At 42.7% G+C, this 20619-nt stretch overlaps 1 protein-coding gene across 3 annotated transcripts in view; it reads left to right on the forward strand.

Annotated features, from left to right (window-relative positions):
* The window catches only part of fat2 (FAT atypical cadherin 2), a 77984-nt gene that overhangs the window by 39903 nt on the left and 17462 nt on the right, over positions 1-20619 (forward strand). For all 3 annotated transcript variants that reach the window (XR_006083946.1, XR_006083945.1, XM_042326071.1), the window contains exons 15-23: positions 22-175; positions 2636-2869; positions 5454-5843; positions 9663-9874; positions 10690-10827; positions 11060-11203; positions 16250-16447; positions 16837-17677; positions 18334-18497. Coding sequence is in view for 1 of the 3 variants with exons in the window: in XM_042326071.1 (XP_042182005.1) it covers positions 22-175; positions 2636-2869; positions 5454-5843; positions 9663-9874; positions 10690-10827; positions 11060-11203; positions 16250-16447; positions 16837-17677; positions 18334-18497 (2475 nt within the window). In the remaining 2 variants the exon portion in view is untranslated. The remainder of the gene's footprint in view (positions 1-21; positions 176-2635; positions 2870-5453; positions 5844-9662; positions 9875-10689; positions 10828-11059; positions 11204-16249; positions 16448-16836; positions 17678-18333; positions 18498-20619) is intronic.

Below are 20619 nucleotides of genomic sequence, written 5' to 3' on the forward strand. Positions count from 1 at the left end.
ACTATCAATGTTTCTGTCCAGTTGCTGTACACAGAGGTCGTCATGGAGAATTCCCCGTCAAGCATATTCATACTGAAGGTTTCAGCGTCGGACCCAGACATCGGCACCAACGGACTAGTGTCCTACACCCTCCACGGCCCCAACGCAGACAAGTTCCATCTTGATCAAAAGACAGGTTAGAGACTACTTTTATGTGGGGTCTACAAAAATGGAGGTCCTAAGTGAAATCCATTATTTGTTTGGTTTGACAGATAGCATCTCCATTCTTACAAAATACTTAAACGGAGGTCTTCAAGAAGACAAGATGGTGCACTGTCAGACCACCATAAATAGTTGGGTTTTTTTTCCCATGTTTGGTGCTTTGGCTTCTCATCAAACATACTTCCTGTTTGTCATAGCACTAGCCTAGCTTCATTATTGTAAGCCAATCAGAGCTCATAATCTCAATAATTTGTCCTATCACAATACATATATGCTAGGAGAAGCTTTAACATGGCCTTCAACCCAAAGTAATGGTTTGGCGCTGGTAGAACTGTGAATGACTACCAGAAATGTAAATATGTTGTGATTTATTTGTACTTCTCATGGTTTCTTTTTGATAGATTTCAGTAAATATTTTGTAAACTGTGATGCTATTTTTAAAGAATGCATAGGCCTACTGTCTGGCCCTTTTTTCCCATCATTTTGAAATACTGTAAAGTACATTTAAGTGTTTTCCCCATCATTTTGATATACAGTACCAGTCAAACGTCTTGACACACCTACTCATTGCAGGGTTTTTCCCTATCATTTTGATATACAGTACCAGTCAAACGTCTGGACACACCTACTCATTGCAGGGTTTTCCCCCATCATTTTGATATACAGTACCAGTCAAACGTCTGGACACACCTACTCATTGCAGGGTTTTCCCCCATCATTTTGATATACAGTACCAGTCAAACGTCTGGACACACCTACTCATTTAAGTGTTTTTCTTCATTTTTTACTATTTTCTACATTGTAGAATAATAGTGAAGACATCAAAACTATGAAATAACACATATGGAATCATGTAGTAACCAAAAAAGTGTTAAACAAATCTAAATATATTTTATGTTTGAGATTCTTCAATGTAGGCACCCTTTGCCTTGATGACAGCTTTGCACAGTCTTTGCCTTCTCTCAACCAACTTCATGAGGTAGTCACCTGGAATGCATTTCAATTAACAGGTGTGCCTTGTTAAAAGTTCATTTGTGGAATTTCTTTCCTTCTTAATGCTTTTGAGCCAATCAGTTGTGTTGTGACATGGTAGGGTTGGTATACAGAAGATAGCCCTATTTGGTAAAAGACCAAGTTCATATTATGGCAAGAACAGCTCAAATAAGCAAAGAGAAACAACAGTCCATCATTACTTTAAGACATGAAGATCAGTCAATACGGAACATTTAAAGAATTTTGAAAGCAGTCGCAAAAACCATCAAGCGCTATGATGAAACTGGCTCTCATGAGGACCAGCACAGGAAAGGAGGACCCAGAGTTACCTCTGCTGCAGAGGATAAGTTCATTAGAGTTATCTGCATCTCAGATTGCAGCCAAAATAAATGCTTCATAGAGTTCAAGCAACAGACACATCTCAGCTTCAACTGTTCAGAGGAGACCTGAATCAGGCCCTCATGGTCAAATTGCTGCAAAGAAACCACTACTAAAGGACACCAACAAGAAGAAGAGACATGCTTGGGCCAAGAAATACAAGCAATGAGCATCAGACTGGTGGAAAGTCCAAATTTGAGATTTTTTGGTTTCAACAGCCGTGTCTTTGTGAGATGCAGAATAGGTGAATGGATGTTCTCCATATGTGTGGTTCCCACCACACTTAACCAGCATGGCTACCACAGCATTCTGCAGCGATAAGCCATCCCATCTGGTTTGTGCTTAGTGGGATTATCATTTGTTTTTTAACAGGACAATTACCCAAAACACACCTTCAGGTTGTATTAGGGTTATTTGACCAAGAAGGGGCGTGATGGAGTGCTTCATCAGATGACCTGGCCTCCACAATCATCCGACCTCAACCCAATTGAGATGGTTTGGGATGAGTTGGACCGCAGAGTGAAAGAAACCAGCCAACAAGTGCTCAGCATATTTGGGAACTCCTTCAAGACTGTTGTAAAAGCATTCCTCATGAAGCTGGTTGAGAGAATGCCAAGAGTGTGCAACGCTATCTTCAAGGCAAAGGATGGCTATTTTGAAGAATCAAAAAATATATATTTTGATGTTACTTTTTCGTTACTACATGATTCCATATGTGTTATTTCATAGTTTTGATGTCTTCACTATTATTCTACAATGTAGAAAATAGCAAAAAAATAGTAGGTGTGTCAAAACTTTTGTCTGTTACTGTACATCTAAGGGTTTTCCCCCCACCATTTTGATATACATCTCAGGTTTTTTCCCCCACCATTTTGATTTACATCTCAATGTTTTTTCCCCACCATTTTGATATACATCTCAGTGTGCTTTTCAGTCAGTCAGTCAGTTTCCATCTATACATTTACTGTACTGTATGCCCTCTGCTCCACTAGGAGATAGAAGGAATAAGTTAAGTCCATCTTTTATGTTCATCTAATTATTTGTCATTTTTATTTGTGACAAGGGGAATTGTTCACTCTGGCCCAGTTGGACCGGGAGAAGGTGAGGGAGTATGATCTGGTAGTTAAAGTCACAGACGGTGGAGGCCGCTCCTGCCAAGCAGACATCTTACTTATGATCCAGGATATGAATGACAACCCTCCCAAGTTCTCGAACAACCACTATGAAGTCACTGTGTTCGACAACACCACCATCAGGACACCCATCGCTGTCATCTACGCCAAAGACCCTGACACTGGTAAGTCATATTATTGAGATAAAATGAATAGAGTGGACATTCCCATTCTGAGGGATAGTCTGAAATGGGATTTGTTGATCTAGTTATTCTATTTCTATGGGCCAAAATATATAGAATCAGAATGACTAGAATGGACATTGACGTTCTGAGGTATGGTTTGAGGGGCTTTGTCTGACCTAGTAATTCTATTTCTATGGTCAAATCTAAATCTCCCCTTTATGTAGCAGATGCTCTACACCAATATACTTACCAAGGTAGAGACTGTTTTCCTATCCCCCAGGTCATAACATAGAGACTATTCTCCTATCCCCCAGGTCATAACATAGAGACTATTCTCCTATCCCCCAGGTCATAACATAGAGACTATTCTCCTATCCCCCAGGTCATAACATAGAGACCATTCTCCTATCCCCCAAGTCATAACATAGAGACTATTCTCCTATCCCCCAAGTCATAACATAGAGACTATTCTCCTATCCCCCAAGTCATAACATAGAGACTATTCTCCTATCCCCCAGGTCATAACATAGAGACTATTCTCCTATCCCCCAGGTCATAACATAGAGACTATTCTCTGCCCTGTGGATATAACCACCGAGACTGCGGGTTATGAGTCAACAAATGCATCACTAATTTATGCATTGTTCGGGTGCCCACTTATAAATATCTGCGCATCTGAATTGACGAAAAGCTATCTTTCAAAAATCATGTTGAGGAGTTGGTTAAGAAATTAAGAATTAAAATAGACTCCTTCTATAGGAACAGGTCCAGTCTTTCGTTAAATAGTAGAAAACAAATCATTCAGTCAACATTCCTGATGGCTTTAGACAATGGCGACACCATCTATATGAATACAGCTGCCAATACACTGAAATCATTGGATGCAGTTTATCACAGTGCACTATTGTCACGCCCTGACCTTAGAGAGCCTTGTTTATTCTCTATTTGGTTAGGTCAGGGTGTGACTTGGGTGGGCAAATCTATGTTTCTATTTCTTTGTTGGCCTAGTATGGTTCCCAATCAGAGGCAGCTGTTTATTGTTGTCTCTGATTGGGGATCATACTTAGGCAGTCTTTTTTCCCACCTTGGATTGTGGGATCTTGTTTTTGTATAGTTGCTGTGTTAGCGCTACAAAACTTTACGTGTCGTTTATCTTTCTTGTTTTTTTGGTGTTCATTTAATAAATTCAAAATGTACGCCTACCTTGCGGCACCTTGGTCCAATCCATCTTTAAACGATCGTGACAGCTATGCTTTATTACGGGCAGCAGGTTCAGGACACATCGCATGCATTCTGTATCAGACAGTAGGCTGGCCCTCTTTGAAGTCTCCTGGATCGATACATTGCTCTCATTTTGTCTATAAAGCCCTCTTGCATAAACTTCCCCCATGCCTTACCTCATTGTTAACCTTCAAACACATACCTAATCATGTATTATCCTGAGGAACAGGGCCACTCCTGTCGGTGTGTAGAAACACATAGCTAATCATGTATTACCCTGTGGCTGTTTATTATGGCTGTTTATTATGGTTGTTTATTATGGATGTTTGGTTGTTTATTATGGATGTTTGGTTGTTTATTATGGATGTTTGGATGTTTATTATGGATGTTTGGTTGTTTATTATGGATGTTTGGTTGTTTATTATGGATGTTTGGATGTTTATTATGGCTGTTTATTGTGGATGTTTATTATTGATGTTTATTATTGATGTTTATTATTGCTGTTTATTATGGCTGTTTATTATGGATATTTATTATGGTTGTTTATTATGGTTGTTTATTATGGTTGTTTGGTTGTTTATTATGGATGTTTGTTTTTATTATGGATGTTTGTTTTATTATGGATGTTTGGTTGTTTATTATGGATGTTTGGTTTTTATTATGGATGTTTGGTTGTTTATTATGGATGTTTGGTTGTTTATTGGATGTTTGGATGTTTATTATGGATGTTTATTATGACTGTTTATTATGGCTGTTTATTATGGCTGTTTATTATGGATGTTTGGATGTTTATTATGGCTGTTTATTGTGGATGTTTATTATTGATGTTTATTATTGATGTTTATTATTGCTGTTTATTATGGCTGTTTATTATGGATATTTATTATGGTTGTTTGGTTGTTTATTGTGGTTGTTTATTATGGTTGTTTATTATGGATGTTTATTATGGATGTTTATTATTGATGTTTATTATGGTTGTTTATTATGGTTGTTTATTATGGTTGTTTATTATGGATATTTATTATGGTTATTTATTATGGGTGTTTGGCTGTTTATTATGGCTGTTTATTATGGGCGTTTATTGTGGATGTTTATTATTTTATTGTTCTTCATAATTGCACCATGCATATTGTTTTGATACAGCTTTGATAAGGCCATTAACTCCTAGCATACTTTGGAAGAAATACAAATTCGTCGCGCCAAACCAACCAGACTGATAATTCCTATTCTCCTCCGGCAGATATGATCTCTGAGTTGAAATGTCATAGAGATAATAGTAGCTAGATAGTGTCCTGTCTCTATATGAAATAGTCTCTGCTCAGAACAACCAGACTGACTCCTATTCTCTCCTCTCCTTCTGCAGGTATAAACTCAGAGGTGAAGTATTCTCTACTCGAGGACAACAGCGGCCACTTCTCATTGGAAGAGTTCTCCGGTATCCTGCGCCTGGAGAGGTCGCTGGCTGAAAACACACGGTCGACCTTTGAACTCAAGGTCAAAGCCACAGACCGGGGGCTTCCCCGACAACTGTACTCCGTTGCCACAGTTACGGTGCACGTTGTCGACCTGAGCGACTACCAGCCGGTGTTCCTGAGCCAGGAGTACTCCGCCCAGATCCCAGAATCTACCTTGGTAGGAACAGAGGTCATCAGCGTCTCTGCCCTCACTAGAGACGGGACCGAGACGGAACCCATCGTCTACTCCATCGTCTCTGGCAACGAGGGGGCAAGGTTCTACCTGCACCCGGCAACTGGTAAGGTTCTGTTCCGTTACTTCCTTGAGTTCCATGGGTCAGTAAGGTTCTGTTCCGTTACTTCCTTGAATTCCATGGGTCAGTAAGGTTCTGTTCCGTTACTTCCTTGAATTCCATGGGTCAGTAAGGTTCTGTTCCGTTACTTCCTTGAGTTCCATGGGTCAGTAAGGTTCTGTTCCGTTACTTCCTTGAGTTCCATGGGTCAGTAAGGTTCTGTGAGATTCCATGAGATTCCGTAAGGTTTCATAAAGTTTATTTGAGTTCATTTGTGCAAATTCACATATTTATGAAGCGCCAACCAATCTCTGTATTAGTTGTCAAACCATTCAGTAGCCGGGTTGTGTATAGTTCCATCCCAAGAGTAATCATCCCACCACACGGTTGTTTTGAACTCTAAAACATACACCAACATCAGCAAGAAAGAACTGGGAGCAGGCAGAGAAGCCCATTTATGAGGTTGTTGCAACGCTAAAGGGTAAAAGCAAATACCTAATCACCTGGTCATGCTGACTGCAATGAAGTACCATTTCTTGAATATTTTGGCAGAGATAAGTCTGCTTTCTATTGAACCTCAGAAGTCAGATATCGGAGCAGAATTGCACAGCGAGGCAGAGAAGTGATTGAAAGTACATTGTCACTGCCGGTGCACTTTTGATAGATTTTGTAAAGGTCCTGCTGATATACAATGTACAGAAACCAGCTACTCTGGAGGAGTATAACATAGTCAGTACGGTATCATACTGCCTGGTCCAGCATTGATTGCTCTTGTGAGACTTTTATCTCCCTCACCAACTTCAAACATCTGCTATCTGAGCAGCTAACCGATCGCTGCAGCTGTACATAGTCTATTGGTAAATAGCCCACCCATTTTTACCTACCTCATCCCCATACTGTTTATATTTATTTACTTTTCTGCTCTTTTGCACACCAATATCTCTACCTGTACATGACCATCTGATCATTTATCACTCCAGTGTTAATCTGCAAAATTGTAATTATTCGCCTACCTCCTCATGCCTTTTGCACACAATGTATATAGACTCCACTTTTTTTTCTACTGTGTTATTGACTTGTTAATTGTTTACTCCATGTGTAACTCTGTGTTGTCTGTTCACACTGCTATGCTTTATCTTGGCCAGGTCGCAGTTGCAAATGAGAACTTGTTCTCAACTAGCCTACCTGGTTAAATAAAGGTGAAATAAATAAAAAATTAAAAACTGACATGCACCTATATACCGTACCTACTGTTTTCTCCCTGACTTCTCTTGGTGTCCCATTCATTACAAATCCTCCCTCGTTTGATCTACCTGTAGCAGGGCAAGGAGTCTCATAGAGGTTGGTTGGACTGAGTGAAAAACCAATCTCCGGGCTTGTCAGCAACTTAATCAATTTGTGTATATAGTGCCATTATCGCACCACACAGTTGTTTTGTTGTCATTGCTACATGTGTCAAAGTAAAGAAGTGGCTTTTTTAGTTATGTTGTATCTATGGAGACAGACATGGAAGCTTAATGTTATGTATTATATGTTGTATCTATGGAGACAGACATGGAAGCTTAATGTTATGTATTATATGTTGTATCTATGGAGACAGACATGGAAGCTTAATGTTATGTATTATATGTTGTATCTTTGGAGACAGACATGGAAGCTTAATGTTATGTATTATATGTTGTATCTTTGGAGACAGACATGGAAGCTTAATGTTATGTATTATATGTTGTATCTATGGAGACAGACATGGGAGCTTAATGTTATGTATTATATGTTGTATCTATGGAGACAGACATGGAAGCTTAATGTTATGTATTATATGTTGTATCTATGGAGACAGACATGGAAGCTTAATGTTATGTATTATATGTTGTATCTATGGAGACAGACATGGAAGCTTAATGTTATGTATTATATGTTGTATCTTTGGAGACAGACATGGAAGCTTAATGTTATGTATTATATGTTGTATCTATGGAGACAGACATGGGAGCTTAATGTTATGTATTATATGTTGTATCTATGGAGACAGACATGGAAGCTTAATGTTATGTATTATATGTTGTATCTATGGAGACAGACATGGAAGCTTAATGTTATGTATTATATGTTGTATCTATGGAGACAGACATGGAAGCTTAATGTTATGTATTATATGTTGTATCTATGGAGACAGACGTGGAAGCTTAATGTTATGTATTAGATGTTGTATCTATGGAGACAGATGTGGAAGCTTAATGTTATGTATTAGATGTTGTATCTATGGAGACAGACATGGAAGCTTAATGTTATGTATTATATGTTGTATCTATGGATACAGACGTGGAAGCTTAATGTTATGTATTAGATGTTGTATCTATGGAGACAGACATTGGAAGCTTAATCTTCTTTTCTTTTTTTACTTTGGTCTTAGCTAGTCACATGAAAGAGAAAGTTTAGAGGTTTGAATGAGTTTGAACTCATGATTCTCTTTGTTGTTGTACTTCAGAGCAGAGCCCTGCAGTATGACATAGTACATTAGGTTGTTTTCTTTAGTTTGAAAAATAGTTTATCTAAATGTTGAAAGTGCGTGGGGTGACGGAGAGAAACAAAATGGTGCAGGTTGAGGCCATGTGGCAGAGAGAGATGCGGGCGCTGGAGATGTGTGTAGGAGGGAGTATGAGAGAGAGAAAAACACAGAGAGAGAAAGACAGATGTGTGAGCAGGTGGGTCTGGGCAGGGGTGATGTTGTGGATGTTGGTGAGCGTCTGTATGTTGCCATTTGTCTATGGATGTTTTCTATTGTTTTAAAAATTATACAAAAAAAATTAAGAAAAAGGCAAATAGCACTGAGGGGTCCGGTACCTACCCCAATCCCCCTGTCTGTCTGTCTGTCTATCTGTCTGTCTGTGTCTGTCTGTCTGTCTGTCTGTCTGTCTGTCTGTCTGTCTGTCTGTCTGTCTGTCTGTCTGTCTGTCTGTCTGTCTGTCTGTCTGTCTGTCTGTCTGTCTGTCTGTCTGTCTGTCTGTCTGTCTGTCTGTCTGTCTGTCTGTCTGTCTGTCTGTCTGTCTGTCTGTCTGTCTGTCTCTGTCTGTCTCTGTCTGTCTCTGTCTGTCTCAACAAATACAGGTCTTTACCAGCCTTATTTACTGATCACAGATGAAGGACAATATCCTAGCTACTCTGTTGAACAAGGGTCAGCTCTAGAAGTCTTTAACTAGCTCAGCAAACAGGAAATTGTACCTGTGTGATATAATTGCACATGTTGAAACCTGGTTTGGTTGTAAGAGGAATGCAGGTGGCAGTTATGTCTGTTGTTATGTTGTCATCTTGTCTTGTGTTTATGAAGTGTGTAAACCAGACTGGCAGACGGCCCAGGAACTCTCTCTCTCTCTGCCCCATTTAAATGCGGAGAGATAGAAATAGAGATAAAGAGATGGAAGGAAGGAAGGAGATGGAGAAAGAGAGGGAAGTGAGGGAGAGGAAGGAGGAGTGGGAGATTAAGAGAGGGGGGTGAGAGAGAGGGGGAAAGTGAAGGAGAGGGGGAGAGAGAGGGGGGTGAGAGAGAGAGAGGGGGGATATTGAAAGAGCGCTGTCAAAAAAAAACACCAGGTGGAAACATGTCAGCATTTTAGTTTTTAATAAAAGAGCACCACAAGATGAATTGAATATATTGTTACTGTGGTAATCTTTGTAAATCGCTGTAATTTGTCCTATTGTTTTTGAAGGCTTAGAACATACACTCAAAACCCACACGTCAACCCAGGACTGTGTCAGTGTGAACAAGACCAAGTTAAAACACAGCTGTCAGTTAAATGAAGAGAGTTTGTGTTGTGTGTTTTTCAGGTGTTCTGGCTGTGAATGGCTCTTTAGACTTTGAGCGGTGTCGTGAATACTACCTGTCGTTGGAGGGGACGAGAGGCAAGTCGACTCTGAGCGACATCACCATGGTGATTATCAACATCACGGATGTCAATGACAACACGCCCGTGTTCGGACAGCGAGACTACAGTGCTGACGTCTCAGAGGACCTGTCGCCTGGTGATGTGGTGATGCAGGTAGCTATCACTCTCAACTGTCACTTCAGAAACCAGTGATTGTAGGACACAATTCAATGTGCTCAAGTCATTTCCCTGAGGGGACAAATAAAGTTGTTTTGAATTTGAATTTGGCATTTGGATAGAAACACATCTAAGTACTTATAGAACATGGCAGTTGGGTTGAGATAATAATAATACGACTGTCATTTCATTTGGTGTCAATAAGAGCCAAGAAGCTCAGTTAAATGGCTTACTGTTTCCTCTCCTCTCTACCCCCTCTCCTCTCAACCCCTCTCCTCTCATCCCCCTCTCCTCTCATCCACCTCTTCTCTCAACCCCCTCTTCTCTCATCCCCCTCTCCTCTCAACCCCCTCTCCTCTCTACCCCCTCTCCTCTCTACCCCCTCTCCTCCCAACCCCCTCTCCTCTCAACCCCTTTCCCTCTACCCCCTCTCCTCCCAATCCCCTCTCCTCCCAATCCCCTCTCCTCTCAACCCCTCTCCTCTCAATCCCCTCTCTCCTCCCAACCCCTCTCCTCCCAACCCCTCTCCTCTCAATCCCCTCTCCTCTCAACCCCTCTCCTCTCAACCCCTCTCCTCTCAACCTCTCCTCCCAACCCCTCTCCTCTCAACCCCTCTCCTCTCAATCCCCTCTCCTCTCAATCCCCTCCTCTCAACCCCCTCTTCTCTCAACCCCCTCTCCTCTCAACCTCCTCTCCTCTCATCCCCCTCTCCTCTCAACCCCTCTCCTCTCAACCCCCTCTTCTCTCAACCCCCTCTTCTCTCCCCTTATCACTCCTCTTCTCCCCCTTTCCCCTCCTTCCCCCACTCCAAGGTGACAGCCATCGACCTGGATGGGCCGTTGAACAACCTCATCCACTATTCCATCTCCAGTGGAGACCCTCAGGGGCAGTTCAGCATCGACCCTCGCAGTGGAGAGATCATAGTCAGGGCCACGCTGGACAGAGAGGAGGTGAGGAGGAGTGTGTGGGGGGGGGGTAGTTTGGGCTTTTATATGGGGAAGGGATCACCTGGAATAAAGTTGAAAAAAACTACTCAGAACAGGGTTCCCTGGAGATGAACTGTTGAAGCCTTTTGCTCTCCTAGGAGCTAAGAGAAAGCTAAGAGAAAGCTAAGAGAAAGAAGTCAAGGAAGTCGTAGAACCCTGATATCCTGTATCTAACTGGTCTCTCTCCCTGTCCCAGATCACTCACTACTCTCTGACGGTCCAAGCAGCCGATGAGGGAGACCCTCCTCTGTCTACCGCGGTCCAAGTGACCTTGACCGTGTCCGATGTCAACGACAACCCACCTGTCTTCTCCCAGATTAAACACAACCTGGTCCTTCAGGTACCAAACACAGGCCACTTACCCTTTACACACACACACACACACACACACACACACACACACACACACACACACACACACACACACACACACACACACACACACACACACACACACACACACACACACACACACACACACACACACACACACACACACATTATATATATAGACGCATGCACACACACAGTTTCCCTCTCTCTCCCTCTACACGATCAGCATCCTAACAGCCGACCATCCCCGGCTGCTTCTACACACCAGGCATGCAGGAGTGGAATGGTTGATAGCTGAAGAACCAATCAGGCGTGTGCCATCTATTGATTAATTACTGAAATAATGAATTGATCTGATTTATTATATTTGATGAATTTGTTTATGCCAGGGGCACCATTAAGGGTTGGATATAGAGACCCTTGAATTAACTTCATCGTTAGTCATCATTAACCGTTAATCCTATATCCACAATCTTAATCAACAGTCAATTACCATGTTGGCATTCTGAAACGTCGTCAAGCTCTGAGACCTCAAGGACCCAATAAACTCAATACTACAAATAATGATTTAAAATGTTTTACGAGATAATGAGGTAGTTAAGAGATACGCTATAGAGGGAAGGTATAACGGGATACAACACCGTTATTGAGGTTGAGTCAATATAAATGAATTTCTGTACTCAACACAGGCAAATACAATAGTACATTCACAAGACTTTTGAGGGTTAGATGGTCTTATTAAGAGAAAATGTGCGTGGGCTACATTAGCCACATAGGCTTTCACAACCGTTGAAACTAAAGAGAGTTTCACCGACCAGGAAGAGACAATGGGCTAGGCTATCAGTTAGCATCATTAGCCACATAGGCTTTCACAACCGTTGAAACTAAAGAGAGTTTCACCGACCAGGAATAGACAATGGGCTAGGCTATCAGTTAGCATCATTAGCCACATAGGCTTTCACAACCGTTGAAACTAAAGAGAGTTTCACCGACCAGGAATAGACAATGGGCTAGGCTATCAGTTAGCATCATTAGCCACATAGGCTTTCACAACCGTTGAAACTAAAGAGAGTTTCACCGACCAGGAAGAGACAATGGGCTAGGCTATCAGTTAGCATCATTAGCCACATAGGCTTTCACAACCGTTGAAACTAAAGAGAGTTTCACCGACCAGGAAGAGACAATGGGCTAGGCTATCAGTTAGCATCATTAGCCACATAGGCTTTCACAACCGTTGAAACTAAAGAGAGTTTCACCGACCAGGAATAGACAATGGGCTAGGCTATCAGTTAGCATCATTAGCCACATAGGCTTTCACAACCGTTGAAACTAAAGAGAGTTTCACCGACCAGGAATAGACAATGGGCTAGGCTATCAGTTAGCATCATTAGCCACATAGGCTTTCACAACCGTTGAAACTAAAGAGAGTTTCACCGACCAGGAATAGACAATGGGCTAGGCTATCAGTTAGCATCATTAGCCACATAGGCTTTCACAACCGTTGAAACTAAAGAGAGTTTCACCGACCAGGAAGAGACAATGGGCTAGGCTATCAGTTAGCATCATTAGCCACATAGGCTTTCACAACCGTTGAAACTAAAGAGAGTTTCACCGACCAGGAAGAGACAATGGGCTAGGCTATCAGTTAGCATCATTAGCCACATAGGCTTTCACAACCGTTGAAACTAAAGAGAGTTTCACCGACCAGGAAGAGACAATGGGCTAGGCTATCAGTTAGCATCATTAGCCACATAGGCTTTCACAACCGTTGAAACTAAAGAGAGTTTCACCGACCAGGAAGAGACAATGGGCTAGGCTATCAGTTAGCATCATTAGCCACATAGGCTTTCACAACCGTTGAAACTAAAGAGAGTTTCACCGACCAGGAATTGACAATGGGCAGTTAGCATCCGGTGTGGAAAGTGCAGAGACAGTATTGATCATTTGTTTGTAAATTAGACCTGCTGTCCTACAGCTACTCATTGACTTCCAACACGTTACACAAACTTTCTTATTAGTAACGTAGCAACGTTACTTGTATGTCATTGTTGCCTCTCGGTGGGATTCCATTTAAGAGAGGATAAGTGGTTGGAGGATGGTTGTCAGGCACACCTGTTGCTGACAGGTGTAAAAAACCCATTCGACAATTTCAGCCACACCCGTTGCTGTGGCTGTTTTCCAGCCACCTCAATCTGAGGGGGTGTGACTTTACTTTGTGGACTCTCGTCAACACGTGTTTAATTCAGCTACAGTATGAAATCAGCTCTGTGCTTTTCCTCTCCGGCTGACTATACACACCATCTACCTCCACTCTGTGTGTCTGTGGAGGCTGACTATACACACCATCTACCTCCACTCTGTGTGTCTGTGGAGGCTGAACCATCTACCTCCACTCTGTGTTTCTGTGGAGGCTGACTATACACACCATCTACCTCCACTCTGTGTGTCTGTGGAGGCTGAACCATCTACCTCCACTCTGTGTTTCTGTGGAGGCTGACTATACACACCATCTACCTCCACTCTGTGTTTCTGTGGAGGCTGACTATACACACCATCTACCTCCACTCTGTGTGTCTGTGGAGGCTGACTATACACACCATCTACCTCCACTCTGTGTGTCTGTGGAGGCTGACTATACACACCATCTACCTCCACTCTGTGTGTCTGTGGAGGCTGACTATACACACCATCTACCTCCACTCTGTGTGTCTGTGGAGGCTGACTATACACACCATCTACCTCCACTCTGTGTGTCTGTGGAGGCTGACTATACACACCATCTACCTCCACTCTGTGTGTCTGTGGAGGCTGACTATACACACCATCTACCTCCACTCTGTGTGTCTGTGGAGGCTGACTATACACACCATCTACCTCCACTCTGTGTGTCTGTGGAGGCTGACTATACACACCATCTACCTCCACTCTGTGTGTCTGTGGAGGCTGACTATACACACCATCTACCTCCACTCTGTGTGTCTGTGGAGGCTGACTATACACACCATCTATCTCCACTCTGTGTGTCTGTGGAGGCTGACTATACACACCATCTACCTCCACTCTGTGTGTCTGTGGAGGCTGACTATACACACCATCTACCTCCACTCTGTGTGTCTGTGGAGGCTGACTATACACACCATCTACCTCCACTCTGTGTGTCTGTAGAGGCTGACTATACACACCATCTACCTCCACTCTGTGTGTCTACAGAGACTGACTATACACACCATCTACCTCCACTCTGTGTGTCTGTGGAGGCTGACTATACTCACCATTTACCTCCACTCTGTGTGTCCATCCACTTTCAGACTCTTTCAGACCAGGGTTCAAAATCCTTTAAAATACTTCAACTGGGATTGATTGAGTTTACCTGGCTTAATGGATTCAACTGGAAACCCACACATCTGGTACTCCAGGCAGACTAGAGCAAAGTTCAACCTATTTCAGATTTCAAATAGTATTTGAACCTGTATTTGGTGAAAATGTACCATTATGTAGAAATTATGTTGAATATAATCAACTATTTTCATCAATCTGACTCCATTATTATGTGACTAAACTCAACTGGCCCTGTGGTTCTATTCAAAGCCTTTCTTCCATCACCACCTAGTAGTGTGACTCTATTGAACATGTGCCTTTCTTGTACGGTTATGCAATTATTAAGAGACTTGTTTTAACGTACTTTTTTTAAAAGTCTGTGTTGCTGGTTAAAACGCTCGTAACTAAGCATTTCACGGTAAAAGTCTACACCTGTTGTATTCTGGGCAATCAAAGAATTACTCTGTAAAACAAGGAATACATTTACTCAAATTCAACTAATAGGATGGGTGGCAGTGTAGCCTAGTGGTTAGAGTGTTGGACTAATAACTGAAAGGTTTGCAAGTTCAAACTCCTGAGCTGACAAGGTACAAATCTGTTGTTCTGCCCCTGACCCACTGTTCCTAGGCTGTCATTGAAAATTAGAAGTTGTTCTTAACTGACTTGCCTGGTTTAATAAAGGTCAAATAAAAATTAGTTCTGAAATAATTAACACTCAAACAATTACAGTGTGAAACACATGACACATTACAGAATAACTCAAAATGACCCTCAACTAAATAAGATATCATCTGATACACACAGGCGCTTGCTAACAAGTTCTGAAAATATGAGCAAATTCATTTGCCTTTTAACCAAATTCAAGCAGGAAGTCACCACCAACCTGAAGTAACATTTCATAGCACTTTGCCAGTAAAAACAGACAGGAAAAACACATCCAGATTCTAATCAACTTCTATTTAAATAGTAGGAGCCCACATCTGCGTCGCTCCTCTTTGAACGGACCGACGTCCCGACAAAACAGAATAATAGTGTCTTTGTAACAGTAACTCCATAGCACTTATCAGTAACAATGAAACATACAGTATGTCATAGCTCTTTATGAACTCCTGAAATAATCCTAAAATGAAAAATGTTATTCACACAGTAACGTTCATTTCCTGTCGTCGGTGACCCCAACACTTCCGTGGTAACGTCTCTTTCCCAGAGATTGCCACGGCAACGGTGTGAGACGCAAACATAAGTCTATCCATCCGGACAATGCCGTATTTAATCAACACGCCGGGCTGGCGTCAACAAGTCGCCTAGACGTATCTTCATCGCTGGCCTTTCATCCTCCTTCCCATATCTCTACCAAAACACGGCACTCTGTTTCAAGGACCCGTTCCACCTAAAAATAGAGAGGCCTGAGGAGAAGGCTAGGTGTGTGTGCTTGTTGTGCCAAATTGTAGCACATCGCATAGTACACACTGTGGTATGAGTTTGTCTGCTTTCAAGCACCTCAGCCAAGTACTGTAGCATTCGGGGCAGGTGGAAACTTCCGGCAAGTCACTGGAAACTTTTGACATTTTTCCCCTCTTCGAGATAAGATCGCAATCAGCACGTTTTTTGTTGTTGTAGTAAAATCATTAGGCGCTCTCTTGTTTTAGACCCTTGTGGAACAAGGTGCTATGGAAGGCTTGACCTAGTTTCTATGACTACTTAACTAACGATGGTACCGTATGTTCCTTGTCAGGAGGGCGAGGCCATCGGTAGCAGCATCCTCCAGCTGGTGGTCACAGACAGAGACACCCCTCAGAATGGACCTCCCTTCACATTCCACATCGCGTCTGGGAACGAGGATCGCCGCTTCCACGTAGACCAGGGAGGTCTGTTGTCCATCTCTGTCCCTCTGAAGAAGAAGATCAAGCCACAGCACCTTCTGAAAATACAGGTAACGATTTTTCCTAGTAAAAAAAAAAGAAGCACAAGCTGGCGCACCACCCAGAGGTCATTATTTAGTGTAGAGGTGCTGGCTAACGGTGAATAAACTTTGAACTATAGTTGCACATTCCATATGGAAAACATCCCAGTCATGTATTGGGTAACAACAACAAAAAACATTTTGTCATCACTGTTCCTTGTTATGGGTGAAGAAGACACAGTGATGCTGAAACGTTGCAAGCAAAACATATTTACCTGGTTGTAATCTGCTTATCTGACGTCTATACAATGCCCACTGGTTATTTGGGATGTTAAAATGGAGTCAAATTTTATACCTACACAGTACTAGCAGATACGGACATTTGATAATGTATGTTTCTATTCATGTCCTTACCTCAGGTGACAGACAGCGGACACCCTCCTCTCTCCTCCATCTGCGTGGTGAAGATCAACGTCACTGAGCAGAGCAAGTACCCTCCTTCTGTGATGCCCCTGGAAGTCTTCATCACCACCACAGGAGACACTTTCTCCAACCGAGTCATAGGCAAGCTCCATGCCTCCGACCAGGACCTGCACGACATCCTAAACTACAAGCTGATCTCGGAGTCTCCCGATGGGGGAGACCCAGGTCCGAGCTCAGACCCCTCTGGAGGCCTCTCCAGGTTCTCTGTGGACCTGGTGGATGGGAAGATTTGGGCCGACGAAGACTTGAAACCTGGTCTCTACTCCCTCAATGTCAGCGTCTCCGATGGGAAGTTCAGCGTGTGGGCCGGGGTGAAGGTCCATGTATGGAAACCCACACAACAGGCCCTGGACGCTGGGCTCACTCTGCAGCTGGCTGGGCTTTCCCCGGAGGAGTTCCTGGGGGACCTCTGGAGAGGCCTCCAGAGGAGCCTCAGCACGGCTCTGGGTATAACCAGGCAAGACCTCCACCTGGTGAGCCTACAGCAGCAACCCAACTCCCTGGACCTGGAGGTTCTGCTGCTATGGAGGCCGCATGGTGGAACTGTAGAACCGTTACCAACCAACCGGCTGGCAGGGATCATCGCTGACATAGAAGACTCGTTGGGACTGAGTGTTCTCAGGGTGCATCACAATGGGTGTCTAGGGACAGAATGCCCTCCTAGAGGATGCAGGAACTCAGTCCAGATGAGAGGAGAGAGGCTGAGCCACTACGCCACAGCCAGGGCCGGCTTCATCACCCCACAGCACACCTGGGAGAGTGTCTGCCCCTGCAACGGTAGGTGTACTGGGAGCATGTCTGGCTTTGCAATGGTAGGTGTAACTTGTGTGAGATGTGCCTGAGACGTGAACAATTGCATTAGCTCTACAAGTCCATGCCTAGGCTTTGGTTTAGTGGGCTAACGGGTACTTTTAACACACAGTAGACCCTGGGTTTGAACCCTATCAGTCAAATAGTCTCCTACCTTCTCTATGATCACAGTAGGAGCCTGAAGTCACCCCCTTCATGATCTAACTCACTTCACATTCCTATGGGGATTATCTGGGTGCAGGTGGCAGCTCGGAGCCACCAGCATAGTACTAGTGATTATCTTGTTGTCGTGGGTCTTCTTAGTTACTGTTGTCTGTCTGGCAGACATATTTCCATTGAGGTTATCGTCTCTTTATTTAGACGACTTTAGCTAAACCCAGAGCCTCAACAAACCAAATGTCTCTAGGAAAGCGACATGGAAGATCTGAGACTGAAATATAATACATGAGGGGAATTTTTTTTTTTTGTCTCTTTCAATCAAAGAGATTTGATTATGAGAACAAATTTGAGTGACTATTCATAATTTGACGGCCGGATCGTCATCCAAAATAAGTGCTTTGAATATTAGGCCTACATGTTCTACAAATCATATTTAATATTTGCACCGTTTTTTTCAACTTCAGAGTCTGCTGTGAGTTTTGACGGGACGGGCTATCTGAAATACCTGTATCAGACTGAGGAGGAGGAGGAGGAGGGTCAGAACTTCCGTCTCTCTCTGCGCATCAAGACCTTCCAGCAACAAGGCGTTGTCATGACTACCAATGCAACCAACTGGGGGAGCTTGAAGGTATTGTACAGCTCACATGCATTCATTATTATCGGAGATGAAAAAACACACGGCGTCATTTGCCTTTTTGTTCATCTCTCACATCTCATCCAATCAGGTCCATTTGATCTATAGCCCATTTTACATCATTGCATCACAGTATCAAACATACTATGATAATACATTGCATTGTTATCAGAGATCTTTAAAAGCAACATGTTCCTTTTCCTCGCCCCCACCCCCCCCCGTCCTGTAGCAGTTTACATATGCCCTAATCTAAAAATGCCTGATTGCATATCAGAGGGCTGGGTTTATCCAGAACAAAACATTTCCGAGTGGATTCCAGGGTCAAACCATACTGATCTCTTATCATATTAGTCCCTCTGCTGGCTTTGTCTGTGTCAGTTGATCAATGGGACTTTTTAACTGATCCAACCATGTTGTGGTAAAGACTGTCTCTATCTTCATGTCCCCGTTTCCATCAATTTCTTTCATAGCCTGGTCCCAGATCTGTTTTCAATATTGACAAACTCAATACTCTGAGTTTAAATAAAAATTAAAAAAGGACCAGCACATTCTTCAGACACTTCTGGAATTTAAATTTAAGTGTTGGCAAGACATTAAAAAAAAAGCTCCAGATCGGGTACATCGGCTAATTCTTGCTGGGGTTTGGAATGTTGAGCTAGAGTCAGTTTTGTGCTGATGTAGGTTAGCCACAAAGTTTAAAGGGAATATTAAATGATTGTATATTTTGAAGAGAGGGATAAAGAATTCTCAGTGCTCAGATGAAACTTCTTGACACGCATGCAGCATCCATCTCCCAATGGATTTCTCTTCATTTGTGTGGCATTGAATACATATAGATAGAATAGTACATTTGTTCACTCTTGAAACATCAAAAGTAGCATTCACTTTTTTTCCATGCTTAGGCCTATTTCTGGGTTTTACATTCCTGGAACATCGGGGCCTTTTAATTCTAAGAAAATTGCTTCAAAAGGAATTGCTAAACATGGTTATTCAAGAATTTATTTTCAGTTTCTTTCCTCCCCTTTTACTTCACACCGACTTCATCAGAAGATACGACACGATTCATGTGTTTCCCTTGAGAGTTAGGCTTCACAGCACCTTGTACAAATTCTTATCAATTCCCAAATCTCATCAATATTCTGACCTAAAGGAAAATGGTAGCAGCAGGCACATACATCCTTCAGAAACTCCCTGAAATGGAAATGAAGTTTAGGACCTACTCACCGATCACCGGCTAAATCTTTTTCATGTATTCCACATCTTTTAAGTAAATTACCTTTGAAATGGAATAGATTTTTCCCATTTGAACAAAAGCGCCTGTGACAAGCCTGTGGAGAAAGAAGAAAGGGTGACTTGTCACATAAAACAACTGTAGCCTTTAACAATAGTGAGAGATTAGATCTATTATTATCAAGGAGAGGCATGCGGGAGAAGGAGAAGCATGCTAGAGAAGGAGAAGCATGCTAGAGAAGGAGAAGGAGAAGCATGCTAGAGAAGGAGAAGGAGAAGCATGCTAGAGAAGGAGAAGCATGCTAGAGAAGGAGAAGGAGAAGCATGCTAGAGAAGGAGAAGGAGAAGCATGCTAGAGAAGGAGAAGCATGCTAGAGAAGGAGAAGCATCCTAGAGAAGGAGAAGGAGAAGCATGCTAGAGAAGGAGAAGCAGAAGCATGCTAGAGAAGGAGAAGGAGAAGCATGCTAGAGAAGGAGAAGGAGAAGCATGCTAGAGAAGGAGAAGGAGAAGCATGCTGGAGAAGGAGAAGCATGCTGGAGAAGGAGAAGCATGCTAGAGAAGGAGAAGCATGCTAGAGAAGGAGAAGGAGAAGCATGCTAGAGAAGGAGAAGGAGAAGCATGCTAGAGAAGGAGAAGGAGAAGCATGCTAGAGAAGGAGAAGGAGAAGCATGCTAGAGAAGAAGTAGAAGCATGCTAGAGAAGGAGAAGGAGAAGCATGCTAGAGAAGGAGAAGGAGAAGCATGCTAGAGAAGGAGAAGGAGAAGCATGCTAGAGAAGGAGAAGCATGCTAGAGAAGGAGAAGGAGAAGGAGAAGCATGCTAGAGAAGGAGAAGCATGCTGTTAAGAAGCAGATAGTCTTAATGCTACTAGTCACAGTGGCTGTAC

Source organism: Oncorhynchus tshawytscha, linkage group LG08, assembly GCF_018296145.1.
Source record: "Oncorhynchus tshawytscha isolate Ot180627B linkage group LG08, Otsh_v2.0, whole genome shotgun sequence".
In the NCBI taxonomy this organism is placed as follows: Eukaryota; Metazoa; Chordata; class Actinopteri; order Salmoniformes; family Salmonidae; genus Oncorhynchus; species Oncorhynchus tshawytscha.